The following is a 23577-nucleotide window of genomic DNA, read 5'->3' as shown; positions in this document are numbered from 1 at the left end:
CCCCATAACCCAATAATCCCACCCAACCTTTTTAGACACTAAGGGTAATTTATCATGGCTAATCCACCTAACCTGCACATCTTTGGACTGTGGGAGGAAACCCGATCACCCGGAGGAAACCCATGCACACACTGGGAGAACGTGCAGACTCCACACAGTCAGCGACGCAAGCCAGGAATCGAACCTAGGACCCTGGAGCTGTGAAGCAACTGTGCTAACCACTATGCTACCATGCTGCCCAACTTTCAGCCTGTTACTTACTGTTACCTTCTCTTACTGCAGGTTTGCCATGTTGCATCCATTTCATTTTTCTCATGAACATGTTCACATTTGTATTTGTGATGCATAATATCTGGAAACTCAATGTTTTTTATATTCATTCATGGGATGATAGTGAGATAAGGACTGATTTCCCAGAGGCTCCTGACAGCGTGTGGCGGGACGGAGAAACCTACCCAAGTACTAATCCTTTTCGGTGATATACTAGAATCATATAATCCTTACAGTGCAGAAAAGGCCATTTGGTCCATCGAGTCTGCGCCTTCCCTCAGAAAGAGCCCCTTACCTAGGTCCACCTTTGGGCAGCACGGTAGCATTGTGGATAGCACAGTTGCTTCACAGCTCCAAGGTCCCAGGCTCAATTCCGGCTTGGGTCATTGTCTGTGTGGAGTCTGCACATCCTCCCTGTGTGTGCGTGGGTTTCCTCCGGGTGCTCCGGTTTCCTCCCACAGTCCAAAGATGTGCAGGTTAGGTGGATTGGCCATGATAAATCGCCCTTAGTGTCCAGAATTGCCCTTAGTGTTTGGTGGGATTACTGGGTTATGGGGATAGGGTGGAGGTGTTGACCTTGGGTAGGGTGCTCTTTCCAAGAGCCGGTGCAGACTCGATGGGCCGAATGGCCTCCTTCTGCACTGTAAATTCTATGATATCCCTACCATGCCCCCACCTAACCTTTAGACAGTTAGGGGCAATTTAGCATGGCCAACCCACTTAACCTACACCTCTTTGGACTGTGGGAGAAAGCCGGAGCTCCTGGAGGAAATCCATGCAGAGACAGGGAGAAGGTGCAAACTCCACACAGTCACCCAAGGCCGGAATTGAACCCGGGTCCCTGGTGCTGTGAGGCAGCAGTGCTAACCACTGTGCCACCCCATTAGCCCCAGTTAGCTTCCGAGGTGTATTCATTTTCAAAACAAAACACGGAAAGATTATAATATGTCTGCTCACTGACTTATTTAATTATCCATCTATTTTCATGTTTAATTTTATGTTTTTTTAAAACTCACCTAGATTTAGGAACAGCAGAAACATCTTCACCTTGGAATGGAAACTCTTAAAATTGTTAATCTGTAAGGATAAACATAAATACAATACAATATTTCAAAATAAATAGTCCTTGCTTTCCACTGCTATTTAATAAACCACTTTCAATTATATGAAGTTTTTTTTAACCATATTCAACCTATTGAAAATGAAATCCCGATCCAATTGCATCAGAAATCAAGCTCAAGATTTCAAGTTTTGCCTTGTTACATGGACTGTTACAGATTTTTGTGGCTTTTGAATCCAATGAGATCAAACGTATCTGAAAAATGATCAAAGTCCTTATTCAGTTCAGTGGATTTACTGAGGTGAGCTGACAGTAATTCCTAGGGAAATACTTGAAACAACTTCACACTAATTCTGAAAGTTTTATTACAAAAATTACCAATAGTAAAAGCTCTTAAATTTAGCATTATGCTTTCCCCCCACCTGGTGTTCTTACCTGTCTCAGTCACGTCTCTTCCTCTGAACATGGGAGTTTCTCTTTTAAATGACGGCTTCACCTGGGAGTGGTTAAGGTTGTATGAGTCTATGGATGATGAAGGAATGTCTCAGGATTATTCATACTCACACCCATTGGCATCAATATCCTCTGGTGTAATACCACAAACAATTACCTTACAATCTTTACCTTAAATATCAATTAGGTCTATCTTATTAGGTTTCATATTTGCGATTAATAAAATTAAATATTTTTAAATATTTACCTTTCCATTGTAATTTAAATTTTGCTTAAGGCTTCCTAGTATAATTTCTCACCAATATTTTAAAACAATTCCCAAATTCCCACTGCTGCCTCACACCGCCAAGGTCACTGTCCGTGTGGAATTTGCACATTCTCCCCATGTCTGCGTAGGTCTCACCCACAAAGCCCAAAAAGATGAGCAGGGTAGGTGGATTGGCCACACAAACTTGCCCCTTAATTGGAAAAAAAAGAATTGGATACTCTAAATTAAAAAAAACAATTCCCAAACTTAAAAGTCCAGAAATCTTGCAGCACTCTGCAATAACTTTTATTACTTGGATCACTTGGCATTTATGGAAAGCTTTTAAGCAAGACATATATTTCACAAAGTTTTCTTTTTCAAATTGGTACAAGATAGAGAAACATTGTTCATAATTGATTAAAGCTGTATATTAATAATAGGCTGAGGAATGCGCCATTGACGGCTTGGTGATCAACGTTAGATCATAATGATAGCTTGGTCTTAAATGCATCTGCAATAAGTAGGAATTCCCAACTTCACGATGTGTGAATCTGGCTGGCAAACACGGGATTCTCCGACTCCCCCGCTGGGTCGGAGAATCGCCGGGGGACGGCGTGAATCCCGCCCCCCTGCCGGCTGCCGAATTCTCTGGTGCCGGGGATTTGGCTAGCAGCGATTCTCCGGCCCGCGATGGGCCGAGCGGGCACCCGTTTTAGGCTGGACTCACCAGCGTAAATTACAACAGGTACTTACCGGTGCGACCTGACTGCACGGGCGGCCTCCGGGTTCCTCGGGGGGGCGGGGTGGGGGGGGGGCGGACGGACGCGGGGGGATCTGGCCCCGGGAGGTGGCCCCACGGTGGCCTGGCCCACGATTGGGGCCCACCAATCCACAGACGGGCCTGTGCCCTGGGGGCACTCTATTCCTCCGCGTCGGCCGGCGCGGAGATGAACCCCCCCCTGCGCATGTGCTGGGTTGACGCCAGCACACGCTGGCGCTCCCACGCATGCGCCTACTCGCCCTTCGCCGCCGGTTGGCGTGGCGCCAAGCCCCTTCCGCGGCAGCCGGAGCGGTGCAAACCACTCCGGCACTGACCTAGCCCCTGAAAGCGCGGTGGATTCCGCACCTTCGGGACGGCCCGACGTCAGAGTGGCCTGACCCGCCGATTCCCGCAGAATTCCGCCCCATGTTTAACTTGATAGTTCAACAATTGGGACTAACTACGGTGGGCAGGATTCTCTGGTTCCCCAGTTCCGTGTTTCTGGCAGCGCACAGTTTGCTACAGGCGAGATTCTATCTTCTACCGCTTGTCAATGGAATTTCCCTTTGTAGCCACCTGATGCTGCCGGGAAATCTGTGGGCATGGGTGTGCTGCTGGTGCCAAAAGTGAATCGCAAAGAACAGAGAATTCTGGCCAATCTACTCCTGAAGTGGCAAGCTTACATATCCTGGGCGCCATTCTCCGACCCCCCGCCAGGACCCCGGAGCCCGCCCGCGCCGCCTTGTCCCGCCGGTAAGAGAGGTGGCTTAATCCACGCCGGCGGGACAGGCATTCCAGCAGCGGGACTTCGGCCCATCCGGGCCGGAGAATCGCTGGGGGGGGCCCGCCAACCGGCGCGGCGCGATTCCCGCCCCCGCCGAATCTCCGGTGCCGGAGAATTCGGCAACCGGTGAGGGCAGGATTCACGCCAGCCCCCGGCGATTCTCCGACCCGGTGGGGGGTCGGAGAATCTCGCCCCTGGTTTCAATTCTGGCCTTGGGTGACTGTGTGGAGTTTGCACGTTCCCCATGTATCTGTACAGGTGTTTCAGTTTCCTCCTGCAGTCCGAAGATGTGCAGGTTAGGTGGAATGGCCATGCTAAATTGTTCCCTGGTATCCAGAAAAGTTGGTTGGGTTTGCGGGGATAGGACAGGGGAGTGGACCTAGGTAGGTTCTCTTTCCGAGGGTCAGTGCAGACTCAATGGGCCGAATAGCCTCCTTTGCATTGTCGGGATTCTATGATTCTAGTAAACCTGTCCGCAAGGATGTTAGACCTGCTCTGGTTCAGATGTAGACCGTCCCTATTGTACAGGTTCCACCTTCCCAGAAACGGTCCCAGTGATCCAGGAATATAAAATCCTCCTTCCTGCACCAACTCTTAAGCTGCGCATTCATCTGCACTATTCTCTGATTTCTGTGCTCTCCCATTTAAGACTGAGATGAGAAGGAGAAATTTCTTCTTTGAGAGGGTAATGAATCTGTGGAATTGTTTCCCGCAGAGGACTGTGGTGGCTGGGTCATTAGGTGTGTTCAAGGCTGAGAGAGACAGATTTTAATCGGTAAAGGAATCAAAGGTTATGCAGATAAGGCAGGAAAGTGGAGTTGAGGATTATCATTTCAGATCAGTCATGATCTCATTGAATGGCAGAGCAGACTTGATGGGCTGAATGGCCTGTTTTTACTCTTGCATCTTATGGTCTAAATAGGTTCTGTATCATTCCTCCACAATAGGCTCATGCCCAATTTCCAATTTCTGAATTCACCAATTCTAAACTGATGCATTTTGACATGTGGGCTGTCCTTTCCAAAAGCCAAAAAGGATCGGATTACTGAATATACTGAATTGTCTCCTCAGGCCTTTGCAGTAATTTTCCTAAGACAAGTTGGAACACCTATAAAATCGTCTCATTGGGTTGTAATAACAGGGTGGTGGTTTGTTTTCTTTATGAGCAAAAGGTTGTTCAATATGAACCCATCTGAGGAGATTGTCTAGACAGGCTGCTCAGAAAGCTCGGCGTGAATCACAGAGATTTAGTTAAAAACTATTCTTAAACATACTGAAATTTGTTTAATAAGAATCAGTGCGTAGATTACTATGATTTTTCTTTTCTTTTTTAAAGATGTTAGAGGCAAGTTATTTTTCTGACTATGAACACATTTATGAAAATATTGATTGTAAACTCAATGATGTAAATTTGACACAATGTCAATGATTCTCCAGTGTGTTGTGGGTATACATGAGGGGCGGAGAATCGCCGGGGCTGGCGTGAATCCCGCCCTCGCCGGTTGGCGAATTCTCCGGCACGGATATTCGGTGGGGGCGGGAATCGCGCCGCGCCGGTTGGCGGGCCCCCCCCCCCCCCCCCCGGCGATTCTCCGGCCCGGATGGGCCGAAGTCCCGCTGCTAGAATGCCTGTCCCGCCAGCGTGGATTAAACCACCTCTCTTACCGGCGGGACAAGGCGGCGCGGGCGGGCCCGGGGTCCTGGGGGGGGCGCGGGGCGATCTGGCCCCGGGGGGTGCCCCCACGGTGGCCTGGCCCGCGATCGGGACCCACCAATCCGCGGGTGGGCCTGTGCCGTGGGGGCACTCTTTTCCTTCCGCCTTCGCCACGGTCTCCACCATGGCGGAGGCGGAAGAGACCCCCTCCACTGTGCATGCGCAGGGATGCAGTGAGCGGCCGCTGACGCTCCCACGCATGCGCCGCCCGGCAATGTCATTTCCGCGCCAGCTGGTGGGGCACCAAAGGCCTTTCCTGCCAGCTGGCGGGGCGGAAATCAGTCCGGCGCGGGCCTAGCCCCTCAAGGTTAGGGCTCGGCCCCGCAAGATGTGGAGGATTCCGCACCTTTGGGTGTTTATTATAGACCCCCAAATAGTCAGAAGGAAATTGAGGAGCAAATATGTGTGTAAAAATAAAAACAAGAGTGTAATTATATGAGGTAATTACAACTTTCCTCACATTAATTGGGATAGTCACTGTGTTAAGGGCTTAGATGGAGTGTATTTCTAAAAATGTATACAGGGGAACTTTTAGCTCAATACGTAGAGGGTCCAGCAAGGGAACGGTGCAGTCCTGGACCTAATTCTGGGGATTGAATGAATTTGAGGAGACAGGGTTGCACAGTGTTAGCACTGCTGCCTCACAGTGGCAGGACCTGGGTTCAATTTCGACTTTGGGAGATTGTGTGGAGTCTGCACGTTCTCCCCGTGTCTGCGTGGGTTTCCTCCGGGTGCTCCGGTTTCCTCCCACAAGTCCCGAAAGACGTGCTGTTAGGTAATTTGGACATTCTGAATTCTCCCTCTGTGTACCCGAACAGGCACCAGAGTGTGGCGACTAGGGGCTTTTCACAGTAACTTCATTGCAGTGTTAATGTAAGCCTACTTGTGACATAAAGATTATTATTATCCAAGACAACATCCTGCTGAATCTCCTGCACCCCCTCCAGTGCAATCACATCCTATAATGTGGCGGCCAGAATTGCACACAGTACTCCCGCTGTGGCCTCGCCAAAGTTCTATACAACTATTTAAAAAATAATAATTTTTATTAAAGTTTTCACAAAATATCAACAACAAAATGTAAAAGGAACCCAATAGAATTAAATACAAAACAAAACAAAACAACCCTGTGCCCCCCTCCCCCCTATACATAAATAATAAATTAACACCCCGAATTAACACATAGCAAACATAGCAAATATATACACCCCCTCAGATCCCCCAGTATAGACAAACAAAAGTAAAATAGAACCCGCCCCCCTCCCCCCCCGGGTTGCTGCTGCTGCTGACATGCCAGAGGTAGTAGTAGAGGCGGGTACAATTGTGTCTTTTAAAAAGCATTTAGATAGTTACATGGGTAAGATGGGTATAGAGGGTTATGGGCCAAGTGCAGGCAACTGGGACTAGCTTAATGGTAAAAACTGGGCGGCATGGACTGGTTGGGCCGAAGGGCCTGTTTCCATGCTGTAAACTTCTATGATTCTATGCCAGGAAGTCCAAGAACGGTTGCCACCGCCTGAAAAACCCTTGCGCCGATCCCCTTAAGGCAAATTTCACCCTCTCCAATTTAATAAACCCGCCATATCGTTGATCCAGGATTCCATGCTTGGGGGCCTCGCATCCTTCCACTGAAGAAGAATCCTTCACCGGACTACGAGGGACGCAAATGCCAGAATTCCGGCCTCTTTCGCCTCCTGCACTCCCGGCTCCCCTGCAACCCCAAATATTGCAGGCCCCAGCCCGGTTTGACCCTGGATCTTACCACCCTCGACACCGTCCTTGCTACGCCCTTCCAAAACTCCTCCAGCGCTGGGCATGCCCAGAACATATGGGTGTGGTTTGCTGGGCTCCCTGAGCACCTAACACACCTGTCCTCACCCCCAAAAAACCGGCTCATCCTTGGCCTGGTCATGTGTGCCCTGTGCAGCACCTTAAACTATATGAGGTTGAGCCTCGCGCACGAAGAGGAAGAGTTCAACCTCCCAAGGGCATCTGCCCATGTCCCCTCCTCGATCTCCTCCCCCAACTCCTCCTCCCACTTACCTTTCAGCGCCTCCACCGAGGCCTCCTCCTCCTCCTGCATCACCTGGTATGTTGCCGAGATCTTCCCCTCTCCAACCCACCCCCCCGAGAGCACCCTCTCTTGTACCGTGTGTGGCAGCAGCAGCGGGAATTCCCCGGGGGGAGCCCATACTTCTCCGCCAGCTCACCCAGGCTCGCAAACTTCCCATCCACAAACAGGTCCCCCAACCTTCTTATCCCTGCCCTGTGCCACCCCGAAAACCCTCCATCTATTCTCCCTGGGACAAACCGGTGGTTCCCCGTATCGGGGTCCATACCGAGGCCCCCACTTCCCCCCTGTGCCACCTCCATTGCCCCCAGATTTTGAGGGTAGCTGCCACCACCGGGCTTGTGGTATACCCCTTTGGAGGGAGCGGCAGCGGCGCTTCCAGACTCGTACTCTCACAAGACGCCGTCTACAGCCTCTTCCATGCAGCCGCCTCCCCCTCCATCACCTACTTGCATACCATCGGCGCATTGGCGGCCCAGTAGTACCCACAGAGGTTGGGCAGCGCCAGCCCCCCATCCCTACTACGCTCCAGGAACACCCTTCTCACCCTCGGAGTCCCTCGCGCCCACACAAACCCCATTATTTTTTTGAGGGCCACGAAGAATCCAGCACGAGTTTTAAGGATACAAAGTAATAACATTTATTTACAATAACATATATATATATAACAGTAGCAGTAACTTCCCTTGCTGCACACTCCTTCCTGCTGGTTCCAAACTGGCCAGCTTTATTTATACTTGGAGTTTACTAATGGTTTCTCCGCCCCCCCCCCCCCCCCCCCCCCTCATTGGGGAAGCTCATACTCCCACAGGATTGTGGGATTGTCATTAGTCCCCAGCCAATGGTAAGCAGGCAGGTTATAACATCCCTCCCCCCCAAAGTCCAAAGAATCCACCGAAGACCCTGGCGAAGGAGGGCGTCGGACTCGTTTTGCCGCAGGCCGGACACCATTTGCACGCGGCGCTGGATCAGGCAGCGTGTAACGAGACGGAGACCGGCGCTTCCGTGATGAACGGTGTAACAGTTGTACATCCACGGCCCGTGGACCCGAGGATTCCGCCTCTGATGCGTCCTGTGTCTCCATCTCGGAGTCAGAGTCTGCTGCCTCCGTCATGTCAGCGTCTCTATCTCCATTCGGTCCCGTAACGACCTGCGCAGGCTTTGAGTGAGGCACCAGTGGAAGATTGTGAGGACTACCTTCCCTTGTCTCTGGTCTCTGCTGCTGTAGAAATGAGCTCCGGGGGCGGGAAGTCTTTGGAGGGGATAGTCTTCTGGACCGGACGTGGTCTACACGTTTGCGCTGGAGACGGCCCTGGGCTTGCACCTGGTAAGATATAGGGCCCGTTTGGCGAAAGATTATGCCAGGAACCCATTGGGCACCACCAGCAAAATTCCGAACGAACACTGGGTCACCTGGCGCAAACTGCCGAATCGGCCGATGCCGAGAAAATCCCTGTCCCTGCCGTTCTTGTGTGCGGTGTACTTTTGCGCCAATGTCCGGGAAGACCATACTAAGGCGGGTGTGAAGTCTCCGGCCCATTAGGAGTTCTGCGGGAGCTACCTCAGTCACCGCATGGGGGGTGGTCCTATACGTAAACAAAAAGCGAGCCAGTCTCGTGTCCATTGATCCGGAAGACTGCTTCTTTAGGCCTCTTTTGAATGTTTGCACTGCACGCTCTGCCAACCCATTTGAAGCCGGGTGGTAAGGGGCAGTGCGGATATGGCGTATGCCGTTCATCTTCATGAACCTAGCAAACTCCTCACTCGTGACTGGAGTGCCGTTATCCGTGACCAGCACCTCGGGGAGGCCATGCGTACTAAACGACAAACACATCTTTTCAATTGTTGCGCAGGAAGTTGTCCCCTGCATTTTATGCACCTCTAGCCATTTAGACTGGGCGTCAATTAATAGAAGGAACATGGATCCTTGAAAAGGGCCTGCGAAATCTGCATGTAAGCGTGCCCAAGGCCGCCCTGGCCATTCCCAGTGATGTAGGGGCGCGGCCGGCGGAAGCTTCTGATGCTCCTGGCAAATGGAGCAGTTTTGGGCCACCTTCTCAATGTCGGTGTCGAGGCCTGGCCACCAGACATAACTCCGGGCCAACATTTTCATCTTGGTCACGCCCGGATGCCCATTGTGCAAGTCTCTTAGTATCAGCTCCTGGCCTTTTTCCGGGACAATCACACGCGTCCCCCACAAGAGGATGCCGTCTTCCACGCTGAATTCTGACAGCTTGGAGGAAAATGCCCGCAACTCGCCTGGGAGCTGTCTATGCTGCCCACCATACAGGACTATGTGCCGAACCTTTGACAGGACTGGCTCTGTCTGGGTCCACTCACGGATCTGTGATGCCGTGACAGGTAAGGTGTCCATAAAATTTAGGGTTGCAACCACCTCACCGGTCGTGGGGGTCGACATGGGGCCGGTCGATAAAGGCAATCGGCTGAGTGCGTCGGCATTCGCTATCTGCGTTCCTGGTTTGTGCTCCAGAGAATACTCGTATGCAGCAAGCAACAAAGCCCAGCGCTGGATCCGTGCGGAAGCAATGGGCGGTATTGGCTTATCCTCTCTGGAAAGTCCCAGCAGAGGCCTATGATCAGTCACGATAGTGAAATGGCGGCCATACATGTACTGGTGGAAGTGTTTCACCGCAAAAATCAATGCCAGGCCCTCCTTCTCGATCTGCGCGTACTTTTTCTCCGCTGCAATCAATGTGCGGGAGGCGAAAGCGATCGGTCGCTCGGCCCCGTTCTCCATCTTGTGGGACAGGACGGCCCCAATACCATACGGGGATGCATCACATGTGACGAGCAAAGGCTTTCCAGGATCATAGTGGGTTAGTAACCCAGACGACGACAATTGTTGCTTTACCCGTCGGAAAGCGGTTTCTTGCGGCTGACCCCAAACCCAGGTGTGATTTTTCTTTAGCAGCAGGTGCAAGGGGGCCAGCGTAGTTGCCAGATTGGGGAGCAACTTCCCGTAATAGTTTACGAGACCGAGAAAAGAACGAAGATGCGAAGTGTCAGTCGGGGCGGGGGCCTGTTGAATCGCACGCACCTTCTCTGCGACGGGGTGCAAACCTTCGCGGTCCACCCGATAACCTAGGTAGACTACTTCCTTTGCCTGAAATACGCACTTTGTGTGACGTAAACGGACTCCAGCCTCCGAAAGGCGTCTAAGGACAGCCTCCAGATTTTCCAAATGTTCCTGCTCCGACGTCCCTGTAATCAAAACGTCATCTAAGTAGACAGCAACACGTGGTAAACCTCTCAAAATGTCCTCCATAACACGTTGAAAAATTGCGCAGGCAGAGGATACTCCAAAGGGCAACCGTGTATATTCATACAGGCCCCGGTGTGTATTAATCATTACATATGGTCAGGAGGCAGGGTCCAGCTCCAACTGTAGGTAGGCGTGACTCATATCTAATTTTGTGAAGGAGAGTCCGCCTGCAAGCTTCGCGTAGAGATCCTCTATGCGAGGCATTGGATATCGGTCGAGTCGGGAAGCCGTATTCACTGTAAGTTTATAGTCGCCACACAAGGAAACTGTGGCATCTGGCTTCATTACAGGTACAATTGGTGCTGCCCAGTCAGCAAAACGGACGGGCCTGATAATACCAAAACTCTCCAAACGAGTGAGCTCCCCTTCTACCTTCTCGAGCAAGGCATAAGGCACCGGGCGCGCCCGGAAATAGCGTGGCGTGGCTCCTGGTTCGACTTGGATATGGGCTACGGCCCCTTTTATTTTTCCCAAACCAGGCTGGAATACATCTGGGTATCGTCCTAGCACCTCAGTCAACCCTTCAGAAACTGTTTGGAGGATGTGCTACCATTGCAACCGCAAATGGCGCAACCAGTCCCGACCCAACAGGCTGGGCCCATGGCCACGCACCACGATAAGTGGGAAACGCCCCTCCTGGCGTCCATAAACAACGGGTCATTGTAGTTCCTGCAATGTCCAGTGGTTCCCCCGTGTAAGTGGCCAACCTGGCCTGTGAGTCATAGAATTTACAGAGCAGAAGGAGGCCATTCAGCCCATCGAGTCTGCACCGGTTCTTGGAAAGAGCACCCTACCCAAGGTCAACACCGCCACCCTATCCCCAGAACCCAGTAACCCCACGGGCAATTTTGAACACGAAGGGCAATTTATCATGGCCAATCCACCTCACCCGCACATCTTTGGACTGTGGGAGGAAACCGGAGCACCCGGAGGAAACCCACGCACACACGGGGAGGATGTGCAGACTCCGCACAGACAGTGACCCAAGCCAGAATCGAACCTGGGACCCTGGAGCTGTGAAGCAATTGTGCTATCCACAAGGCTACCGTGCTGCCCCCAATCGGTTAATGTAAGGGTCTGTATACCCTGCTTGATGCGGTTGAATGTCCTCTGGCCGATCACGGAGACCACTGCGCCAGTGTCCAACTCCATCTCAAGCGGGTGACCATTGACCCGTACTGTCACCTTAATGGGGGCCACATGGGGAGCTGCCACACAATGCAGCTGCAGGCAGTTGTCCTCCGTCTCCACGTCCTCAGGAGTAGTCGCCGCAGGTTCATCCACATGGAAGGTACGGCCCCTGGGCTGGTACCAGTTTCGGTCGGAACGACGGCGCCTCTGGCGCCCCCAGGACAACCGTCCGCGATGGGGTCGGCGCCTACAAGTCTGACACGGACATGGCTCCTCATCCATTGGTTCTGGAGAAGGCTCCCTTCGGGGAGGAATGTTCGGCGGCCACTGGCGTCGGTCCGGACGTCGCCTCGTCCAAGGTACCGCAGGAGTGCGGGGGGACGTTTTCGGACGGAAGGGGTTGCGCCCCAAGGCATGCACTTCCATTCCCTGTAGCTCCTGCACTCCTCGTTCTGCGCTCTCTCGGGACAATACTATTTGAATGGCTTGTTGAAAAGTCAATGTTGGCTCAGCTAACAACTATCTCTGGGTGGCCGCATTGTTAATACCGCAAACCAAACGGTCGCGTAACATTTCTGACAAGGTCTCACCATAGTCACAGTACTCCACAATCCTGCGTAGCCTGGATAGAAAATCGGCAAGGGATTCTCCAGGGGTCCTCTCAGCGGTATTAAACCGGTAACGCTGGACTATCATGGACGGGGTTGGGTTAAAATGTTGCCCCACTATATTCACAAGTTCATCAAACTTTTTGGTGTCCGGCGCAGCTGGGTACGTAAGGCCCCTAATCACCCCAAACGTATGCGGGCCGCAGGCGGTGAGCAATATGACCACCTGGCGCTTGTTTTCGGTGGTATTGTTTGCCCGGAAATAGTAACGCATCCGTTGTGCGTACTGGTTCCAGCTTTCCAGCGCAGCATCAAAAACATCCAAACATGCGTACAGAGGCATGGTATAATAGAAAACAACTTCCAACCTGTACCAAACAAAAATCCAGGGAGGTGGCTTCAGCAGTGTAGGCAGCTATTCACTTTAACCCTCGACGCCAGTTTTGTGAGGGCCACGAAGAATCCAGCATGAGTTTTAAGGATACAAAGTAATAACATTTATTTACAATAACATATATATATATATAACAGCAGCAGCAACTTCTCTTGCTGCACACTCCTTCCTGCTGGTTCCAAACTGGCCAGCTTTATTTATACTTGGAGTTTACTAATGGTTTCTCTGCCCCCCTCATTGGGGAAGCTCATACTCCCACAGGATTGTGGGACTGTCATTAGTCCCCAGCCAATGGTAAGCAGGCAGGTTATAACAGTTATGCTCCTGTTGACCTGCCTAAAGAAGGCCTTCGAGATAAGAATGGGGAGGCACTGGAACAGGAACAAAAACCTTGGGAGCACCGTCATCTTGACTGACTGCACCCTACCCACCAGGGACAGCGGCAACGCGTCCCACCTCTTAAACTCCCCCTCCATTTGCTCCCCCAGCTCCTGGCCACCTGGACCCCCAAATACCTGAAGCTCCTCTCCACCCTTTTTAGTGGGAGCTCGCCAATCCCCCTCTCCTGGTCCCCTGGGTGAACCATGAACAACTCGCTCTTCCCCATGTTGAGCTTGTACCCTGAGAAATCCCCAAACTTCCTGAGGATCCTCATTACCTCCGGCATTCCCCCCAACGGGTCTGCCACATACAGCAGCAAGTCGTCCGCATAGAGCGACACCCTATGCTCCTCCCCACCTCGCACCAACCCCCTCCAGTTCCTCGACTCCCTCAGTGCCATAGCTATGGGTTCAATCGCCAGTGCAAAGAGCAGGGGGGACAGTGGACACCCCTGCCTCGTCCCTCGATGCAACCGAAAGTACTCAGACCTCCTCTTGTTCATGGCCACACTCGCCATCGGGACCTCATACAACAGCCTAACCCACCTGACGAACCCCTCCCCAAACCCGAACCTCTTCAGCACCTCCCACAAGTACCCCCACTCTACCCTATCGAAGGCTTTCTCAGCGTCCATCGCCACCACTATCTCCGCCTCCCCCTCCCTCGCCGGCATCATAATAATGTTCAGGAGCCTCGGCAAATTCGCGTTCAACTGCCTCCCCTTCACGAACCCCGTCTGGTCTTCGTGGATAACCTGCGGCACCCAATCCTCAATTCTCGTGGCTAAGACCTTTGCCAGCATCTTGGCATCTACATTCAACAACGAAATCGGCCTGTAAGACCCACACTGCAGGGGATCCTTGTCCCACTTCAGGATCAAGGAGATCAGTGCCCGGGACATCGTCGGGGGCGATGACCCCCCCCCCCTCCCTGGGGGCAATGCCCCCCCCCCTTCATTGAAGGTCCTAACCAGCAACGGGCCCCACAGGTCCACATATTTTTTGTAGAATTTGACCGGGAAACCGTCCGGCCCTGTGTCTTCCCCGCCTGCATACTCCCTATCCCTTTGGCCAGCGGCCAGCTCCTCCAGCCCAATCGGGGCCCCTAATCCCGCCACCAGTCCCTCCTCCATCTTCGGGAACCTCAATTGGTCCAGAAAGTGGCCCATCCCTCCCTCCTCCAGTGGGGGCTCGGACCGATACAGTTCCTCATAAAAGTTCCTGAAGACCCCATTGATGCCAACCCCACTCCGCACCACACTCCCTCCTCCGGCATCTCCGCGTACCTCCTGTCTACCCTCACCATCTCCCCCACCAGCCTCTCCCTCTCCCTCTGCTCTCTCCTCTCTTTGTGGGCCCTAATGGCGATCAACTCTCCCCTAACCACCGCCTTCAGCGCCTCCCAGACCATCCCCACTCGGACCTCCCGTTATCGTTGGCCTCCAGATATCTCTCTATGCTTCCTTGGACCCGCTCGCTCACCTTCTCGTCCGCCAACAGCCCCACATCCAAGCGCCACAACGGGCGCTGGTCCCTCTCCTCCCCCAGCTCTAGGTCTACCCAATGCGGGGCATGATCCGAAATGGCTATCGCCGAGTACTCGGTATCCTCTACTCTCGCAATCAGCACCCTGCTCACAACAAAAAAGTCGATCTGGGAATAGGCCTTATGAACGTGCGAGAAGAATGAAAATTCCCTAGCCCCCGGCCTTGCAAATCTCCAAGGGTCCACCCCTCCCATCTGGTCCATAAACTCCCTCCCGCCGCCGGCCTCCTACCTGTCCCAGACCTGGAGCGATCCAGTGCCGGATCCAACACCGTGTTAAAGTCCCCCCCCCCATTATCAGGCCCCCCACTTCCAAGTCCGGGATCCGACCCAACACGCGCCGCATAAAACCCGCATCGTCCCAGTTCGGGGCGTACACGTTGACCAGCACCACCCTTTCCCCTTGCAGCTTACCACTTACCATTACGTACCTGCCGCCATTGTCTGTTAGAATACTCGACGCCTCGAATGACACCTTCTTTCCCACCAAGATCGCCACCCCCCCGATTTTTGGCATCCAGCCCCGAATGAAAAACCTGACCTACCCACCCCTTCCTCAGTCTTACCTGGTCTGCCTCCTTCAGGTGTGTCTCCTGGAGCATGACCACATCCGCCTTCAGCCCCTTCAGGTGCGCGAACACCCGGGCCCACTTAACCGGCCCGTTCAGCCCCCTTACGTTCCAGGTTATCAGCCGGATCAGGGGGCTTACCTCCCCCTCCCCTGCCGACTAGCCATAACCCCTCCTCGGCCAGCCACACGCCCGCACCCCACGCCCGTCCCGTTCCCCACGGCGGCAGACCCCCTGTACTCGCTCCAGCTCCCCCTTGACCATACCAGCAGAAACCTGGTTCCCCCCCGCCACCCCCCGCCCCCGCCCCCCCCCCACCCCCCGCCCCCCCCCCCCACCCCCAGCTAGGACCCCTCCTAACTGTTTTGCTCCCCCCATTGCACTCCCGCAAGTCAGCTGACTCCTGCTGACCCCGGCCACTCCCGCCTCTCCTTTGACTCCTCCCATTGTGGGACTTCCCCTCCCCCTCCATTACCCACCAGCAGGCTCTCCGCCTCCTCCTTCCATCCCAAGCGTGGGAAAAAACCCGCGCTTCCCTGCCCCGGCCCCGACCCCTCCAGCCTTCAGCGCGGGAAAAAGCCCACGTTTTCCACCTGCCCGGCCCCGCCTCCTCTGGCGCAGCTCCTTTTACAGGCCCAGTCCCCTCACCCCTGACTCGGCCTCACCCTCCTCTGCGGGGCCCCACCCCCCCTACCGGCCATTCACCCCCTACTCCGTTTACTTGCCCCCCTCCAAGAGCCTACCCGACAGACCCAACCAAAACAGTGCCCAACCCACCCTAACCACCCTCATCGAACCAAAAAGAAACAAGAACAAAGACCCCCCCCTCAAAATGTAACACAAGAACAACAATCCCCGACCATCCCCACCCCCGACGGCCCATCCCGACCCTCAGTTTGTGTCCAGCTTCTGGGCCTGAACAAAGGCCCACGCCTCCTCCGGGGACTCAAAATAATGGTGCCGGTCCTTGTAGGTGACCCACAGTCGCGCCAGCTGCAGCATGCCAAACTTCACCCCCTTCCTGTGCAGCACCGCCTTCGCCCGGTTGTACCCGGTCCTCTTCTTCACCACCTCCACGCTCCAGTCCTGATATATTCGAACCTCCGCATTTTCTCACCTGCTGCTCCTCTCTTTCTTGGCCCACCTGAGTACGCACTCCCGATCAGCCAACCGATGAAACCGCACCAGCACCGCCCGCGGCGGCTCGTTAGCCTTGGGCCTCCTCGCCAGCACTCTATGGGCCCCTTCCAGCTCCAGGGGCCCCTGGAAGGATCCCGCTCCCATCAGCGAGTTTAACATGGTGACCACATAGGCCGCCACGTCCGACCCCTCCAGCCCTCCGGGAGGCCCAGGATCCGCAGATTCTTCCGCCTCGACCGATTCTCCATCTCCTCGAACCGCTCCTGCCATTTCTTGTGGAGCGCCTCGTGCGCCTCCACCTTTGCAGCTAGGCCCAAGATCTCGTCCTCATTATGTGAGATCTTTTGTCGGACCTCGCGGATCGCCACTCCCTGGGCCGTCTGGGTCTCCAGCAGCTTATCAATAGAAGCCTCCATCGGCTCCAGCAGGTCCGCTTTGAGCTCCCTGAAGCAGCGCTGGATAACCTCCTGCTGCTCCTGCGCCCACTGCATCCACGCTGCCTGGTCCCCGCCCGCTGCCATCTTGCTCTTCTTCACTCGCACTTTCTTTGGGTTCACCACCACTTTTTTAGTCGCCCCGCTCCTGGTCCAAGCCATACACTGTCGGGGGAATGTTGCAGTCTTCTTCCCACACCGGGAAATGTCAAAAAAATTTTGTTAGGGGCCCTAAAAAGAGCCCAAAAGTCCGTTCCAAGCGGGAGCTGCCGAACGTGCGACTTAGCTCTGCATAGCCGCAACCGGAAGTCCAGTTCTATACAACTATGACCTCCCTGCTTTTGTAATCTATGCCTCGATTGATAAAGGCCGTCTCCCATAAGCCTTTTTCACCAAATTAACCTGCCCTTCTGCCTTCAGAGATCTATGGACAAACACGCCAGGGTCCCTTTGTTCCTCAGAACTTCCCAGTGTGGTGCCATTCATTGAATATTTCCTTGTCAAGTTATTCCTTCCAAAGTGTAACACCTCACACTTTTCAGGGTTAAATTCGATCTGCCACGTATCCGCCCATTTGACCATCCCGTCGATATCTTTCTGCAACCCAAGACACTCAGCCTCCGTGTTAACCACCCGGCCAATCTCTGTGTCATCTGCAAATTTACTGATCCTACCCCCCACATGGTCATCTATGTCATTAATATAAATGATGTGGAGATGCCGGCGTTGGACTGGGGTGAGCACAGTAAGAAGTTTTACAACACCAGGTTAAAGTCCAACAGGTTTGTTTTGATGTCACTAGCTTTCGGAGCGCTGCTCCTTCCTCAGGTGAATGAAGAGGTATGTTCCAGAAACATATATATAGACAGATTCAAAGATGCCAGACAATGCTTGGAATGCGAGCATTAGCAGGTGATTAAATCTTTACAGATCCAGAGATGGGGTCACCCCAGGTTAAAGAGGTGTGAATTGTACCAAGCCAGGACAGTTGGTAGGATTTCGCAGGCCAGATGGTGGGGGATGAATGTAATGCGACATGAATCCCAGGTCCCGGTTGAGGCCGCACTCATGTGTGCGGAACCTGGCTATATGTTTCTGCTCGGCGATTCTGCATTGTCGCGCGTCCTGAAGGCCGCCTTGGAGAACGCTTACCCGGAGATCAGAGGCTGAATGCCCTTGACTGTTGAAGTGTTCCCCGACTGGAAGGGAACATTCCTGCCTGGTGATTGTCGCGCGATGTCCGTTCATTCGTTGTCGCAGCATCTGCATGGTCTCGCCAATGTACCACGCTTCGGGACATCCTTTCCTGCAGCGTATGAGGTAGACAACGTTGGCCGAGTCGCACGAGTATGTACCGCGTACCTGGTGGGTGGTTTTCTCACATGTAATGGTGGTATCCATGTCGATGATCTGGCACGTCTTGCAGAGATTACCATGACAGATATAAATGACAAACAATAGGGGGCCCAGCACAGATCCCTGTGGTCACCACTGGTCACTGACTTCCAGTCACTATAGCAACGCCTGTCATCACCCTCTGTTCCCAACAATTAAACCATTTTGAACTAACCTTTTCAAATTGATTGTATCCCAGGTGCATTTGCCTACTTTATAAATCTTCCATGTGGATCTTGTCAAAGGCTTTGCTTAAATCGAGATAAACTACATCAACTGCACTACCAGTACCAAAGAAGAACAAGGTAGCCTGCCTCAATGACAACCGACCAGTGGCCCTGACGTCTGTTATCATGAAAAACTTTGAGTGGCTAGTCATGAGACGGATCGCTGCCAGCCTCCCAGACGGTCTCGATCCACTGCAGTTTGCCTATCACTGCAATCGGTCCACAGCAGATGCTATCTCCCTGGCTCTACAATCAACACTCGAACACCTCGACAACAAGGACACCTATGTAAGTCTGCTGTTCATAGACTACAGCTCCGCCTTCAACTCCATTATCCCAACAAGACTAATAACCAAACTCCGCAATCTTGGACTTGACCCCTCCCAGTGCAGCTGGATCCTCGACTTCTTCACCAACATCCTGCAATCTGTCAGGATAGGCAACAGCACCTCATCCACAATAGTCCTCAACACCGGAGCCCCGCAAGGATGTGTGCTCTGTCCTCTACTGTACTCCCTATGCACACACGACTGTGTGGCAAGATTTAACTCCAACTCAATCAATAAGTTTGCGGATGATACGATTGTGGTGGGCCGTATCTCAAACAGCGAGGAATCAGACTACGGAAGGGAGATAAATCACTTGGTTGCATGGTGTACTGAAAACAACCTCTCTCCAAATGCTAGAAAGACCAGGGAACTGATCATCGACTTCAGGAAGCGTAGCATGACACACACTCCCGTCTGCATCAATGGCTCCGAAGTGGAGATGGTCGATAGCTTTAAGTTCCTGGGGGGTCACCATCACCCACAGTCTGTCCTGGTCCACTCACGATGATGCAACAGCCAAGAAAGCCCAAAAACGTCTCTATTTCCTATGGAAGCTAAAGACATTTGGCATGTCTGCATCGACTCTTACAAACTTCAACGGATGTGCGATAGAGAGCATCCTATCCGGCAGCATCACAGCCTGGTATGGCAACTGCTTGGTCCAAGATCGCAAGAAACTGCAGAGTGTGGTGAACTCAGCCCAATGCATCACACAAGCTTGCCACCCTCACATTGATTCTGTATACACCTCCCGCTGCCTCAGAAAGGCAGACAGCATTGTCAGAGACCCCTCCCACCCAGGCATTGCCTTCTTCCAGACCCTTCCACAGGCAGAAGATACAGAAGTTTGAAGACCCGCACATCCAGACATCGGAACAGCTTCTTTCCCACAGCTACAAGACTCCTCAACGACTCCCCCTCGGACTCATCTGTTCCCTGTAAGAACACTATTCACGACGTCCTATGCTGCTCTTGCTCATGTATTTGCTTTGTTTGGTCCCTTGTTCCGCACTGTAACCAATCACTGTTTGTCGATGTACCATTTGTCAATGGTCTCTGCCGATTATTCTTTTGTCTACTATGTACGCACTGTGTACGTTCCCTCGGTGCAGAACAATTCTTTTCACTGTACTTCGGCACATGTGACAATAAATCAAACCAAATCAAATCAAACCCTCATTACCCTGCCTGGTCACCTCCTCAAAAAAGTCAATCAAATCTGTTAGGCATGACCTCCCTCTGACATCTGTGTGGTGATCACCAAATAGTGTCCCAGGAGCCTCTTCACAAAAATACCCAACCAGGGTGAGTGTCTGTGGGATGGTGGAGGGTGATGGAGATGCTGTGACAGGAAATCACTGTCATCTTCCGACCTGAGCTCCGGGGTTTCCTGGGTGTCGGGCCCATGGCCTGCGTCCGTGCTGCTGTTCTCGTTACTGCTCTGCACCCTGGGGCTTGGGGTGTGGCACTGGCTGGGGGTGCGGGGGGGGGGGGTGCAGATAGACCCAGCAGCTCCGGCAAGATGCATGATTAGCCTGCGGGCCGTGTTGGGTGAGGGTGCTATGGGGGCCAGGGTGGGGGTGAAGGTGGTGTGGGGGTGGTGTGGGGGTTAGGGTGCTATTGGGGCAAGTGTGGTGTGAGGGTGGTGTGGGGGTGGTGTTGGGGGGGTTGACACATGTGCCACAGGGAACTGAAACTCAGCGGAGTCTCACTTCCTTGCTCGAGGCCGAACTCCACCCCAGTGACCGCCCTTTCCCCTGGGCAGCCGACCATGTCCAGGGACCCTCTGCTCTGCTGCGGTGAGGGGCTGCCGGTCCGGCACGTGCAGCCCAGGGGGTGGGCAGCTGGTGGCACCAGTGGCCAGGGCATCCGGCCATGGCGGCCGGTATGGGTACCGGCATGTGGGGGTTCGGTCGCCCTCCGGGTGTGTGGGATGGGGGTCTGTGGCCTTCGGATAGACATTGTTATATTACATGATCGTAATACATCTTACTCTTTGCTTTACTCCTAGAATGGCCTGATGGTTGTATTTCAATGAAACTATCAATCTTCAATTTAAAGCAAAAAGCATTTAATGAATAATGAATATAAATACTAAAGAGTTTGTTCACTCTACAGAAGTATAACTTATGATAAACTAAATCAGAAGAAGTAATTACTATGCTGAACTACACGTGCCAACTGAGCTATCACTAAGGGTGAAGGAGGGTGAAGGGGGGTGAAGGAGGGTGAATGGGGGTGAAAGGGGGTGAAGGGGGGTGAAGGAGGGTGAAGGAGGGTGAAGGGGGGTGAAGGAGGGTGAAGGGGGTGAAGGAGGGTGAAGGGGTGAAGGGGGGTGAAAGAGGGTGAAGGGGGGTGAAGGAGGGTGAATGGGGGTGAAGGAGGGTGAAGGGGGGTGAAGGAGGGTGAAGGAGGGTGAAAGGGGGTGAAGGGGGGTGAAGGAGGGTGAAGGAGGGTGAAGGGGGGTGAAGGAGGGTGAAGGGGGTGAAGGGGGGTGAAGGGGGGTGAAGGGGGTGAAGGAGGGTGAAGGAGGGTGAAGGGGGTGAAGGAGGGTGAAGGGGGTGAAGGAGGGTGAAGGGGGTGAAGGGGGTGAAGGGGGTGAAGGGGGTGAAGGAGGGTGAAGGAGGGTGAAGGGGGTGAAGGGGGTGAAGGGGTGAAGGGGGTGAAGGAGGGTGAAGGAGGGTGAAGGGGGTGAAGGGGGTGAAGGGGGTGAAGGGGGTGAAGGGGGTGAAGGAGGGTGAAGGGGTGAAGGGGGGTGAAGGAGGGTGAAGGGGGGTGAAGGGGGTGAAGGAGGGTGAAGGAGGGTGAAGGGGGTGAAGGGGGTGAAGGGGGTGAAGGAGGGTGAAGGAGGGTGAAGGGGGTGAAGGGGGTGAAGGGGGTGAAGGGGGTGAAGGGGGTGAAGGGGGTGAAGGGGGGTGAAGGAGGGTGAAAGGCAGTGAAGGAGAGTGAATTTTAATGAACCGCGCCGTGTGGAACTCGGCCCATCGGAGGCGGAGAATCGCAGACTCTCCGGAGAATACCGGGTCAGGCCCACTAATGATATGCAAACAATGTTTACTGTCCGTGTGTTCAGGAACGCATTGACATCGCTGTCGAGATAACAGAATTGTGATTTGGCGTCAAATCGGTACCTGCCGCGATTTTGCCGTCGGAACCGATTCTCCGCCAATCGCCTTTCCCGATTTCGGCGTTGGCCAATGGAGAATCCTGCCCAGGTTCCATTTGCTCTGCATAATTTCAGCAGCTGTTCACTGTGATTGTGACAATGCCGTGGCCATGCAATTTGCCGTGAAAGCACTCACGCCATTGGAGCTAAAAGGGCACGGCTGAGATCCCGAATATGGGTGCAAGCTTCCCAATTTCTCCCTCAATACCTTTCGTGCCAAAGTATGAAAAACAAATACTGATGCTTGACAGTAGTTTAGGGAAGAATAAGACATGAGCTCTGTGACTCAACTAGAATATTAAACCTGCCATTCCTCTCTGAAACATGTGTTATGACAAACGCTGTTGCAGATTTCAGTTACAATACAATACGTGTCTCTGCAAAACAGAATCCCAACAAGCAGGGGCCAGTAGAATTAGATCACAGGTTGGATATTAAATTCCGGATGACAGTGAATCTCATTACAGTTTAGAGCATTTAGATTAACTGGAATTCCAGTGAAAATTACAACTTATCTATGAAAAACAGGGAATTAAATATCACTCCTTATTGAAACATTTTAGTTACGCAGATAGGTTCAAACAACTGAGTCTCTGTGCTTTGGAGAAACAAAGGTTTGGAGGTGATTTGAACTTGGTTTATACAAAGATGGAAAAATTAGAATATGTTTGTGTGGACAATATGTTTCAAATTAAATAAGATACAAAGCAATGGAATCCCAATACCAATCTTTATAAATCCCAACGAGATACGATGTTAGGTGGTGGTTCTATTCCTGGAGAATATTAGAATACGTTACCGGGTCAGACAGTGAATACTGGTTTGCTGAATGATTTCAATAAAAGATGGACCCTGTGTCAGGCGGGGATGGTGACACCTCACACAAGGAACAGTTACTATAGATACCTTGGGAGGGATTCTCCCCTACCCGACGGGGCGGCGGGGTCCCGGCGGGGGGTCGGAGAATCCCGCCCCTTAATCACGGCTCATTTGACCTCCTGCTTCAAATGCCAAATGGGGTTAGAAAGGGGCTTTCAAGATTTTCTTTGCCCTAATTCATTGATAGAATCCCTACAGTTCAGTAAGAGGCCATTTAGATCATCGAGTCTGCACAGACCCACTGAAAGAGCTCTCTAACTAGGCCCCCACCCCCAGCCACACTTTTGGACACGAAGGGCAATTTATCATGGCCAATCCACCTAGCCTGCACATCTTTGGACTGTGGGAGGAAACCCTCGCAGGCATGGGGAGAACGTGCCTGCTCCAATCCCTAAAGGTCCAACTCAACTCGTTCCTTCTTAGGACATATCAACAACTTCGGGAAATTCATCCCCAACTTGGCCACGCAGCTTAGCCCGCTCCACCAATTGTTAAAAAACAGGACTCGGACCGGGGATGTGGATCTCACACACAGGAACACCACTCGGACACACGGATTGCACACAGTGGAACATTGCCCAGGCACACGGATCCCACTCACTGGAACACCACCCGGGCACACGGACCCCACACACTGGAACACTGCCCGGACACACGGATCCCACACATTGGAACACTGCCTGGGCACACGGATCCCACACACTGGAACACGGCCCGGGCACGAGGATCCCACACACT

The 23577-nt window shown here is 52.9% G+C and overlaps 1 protein-coding gene across 2 annotated transcripts in view; it reads right to left on the bottom strand.

Moving 5' to 3' along the window:
* The window catches only part of LOC140393615 (laminin subunit beta-3-like), a 118580-nt gene extending 116770 nt beyond the window's left edge, over window positions 1–1810 (bottom strand). The window contains exons 1-2 of one of the 2 annotated variants that reach the window (XM_072479885.1): window positions 1766–1810; window positions 1287–1347 (exon numbers count right to left, since the gene is read on the bottom strand). In XM_072479885.1, the coding sequence (XP_072335986.1) occupies window positions 1287–1311 (25 nt within the window). In that variant the 5' untranslated portion in view covers window positions 1312–1347; window positions 1766–1810. Of the gene's footprint in view, window positions 1–1286; window positions 1348–1462; window positions 1567–1765 lie in introns of those variants that run through there. The other variant, XM_072479886.1, reaches the window with a different exon arrangement.
* Between the last annotated feature and the right edge of the window lie 21767 nt (window positions 1811–23577).

Source organism: Scyliorhinus torazame, chromosome 17 (genome assembly GCF_047496885.1).
Source record: "Scyliorhinus torazame isolate Kashiwa2021f chromosome 17, sScyTor2.1, whole genome shotgun sequence".
Taxonomy (NCBI): domain Eukaryota; kingdom Metazoa; phylum Chordata; class Chondrichthyes; order Carcharhiniformes; family Scyliorhinidae; genus Scyliorhinus; species Scyliorhinus torazame.
Note: the sequence above shows the minus strand (reverse complement) of the source record. Positions and strands in the feature narration are given on the sequence as shown.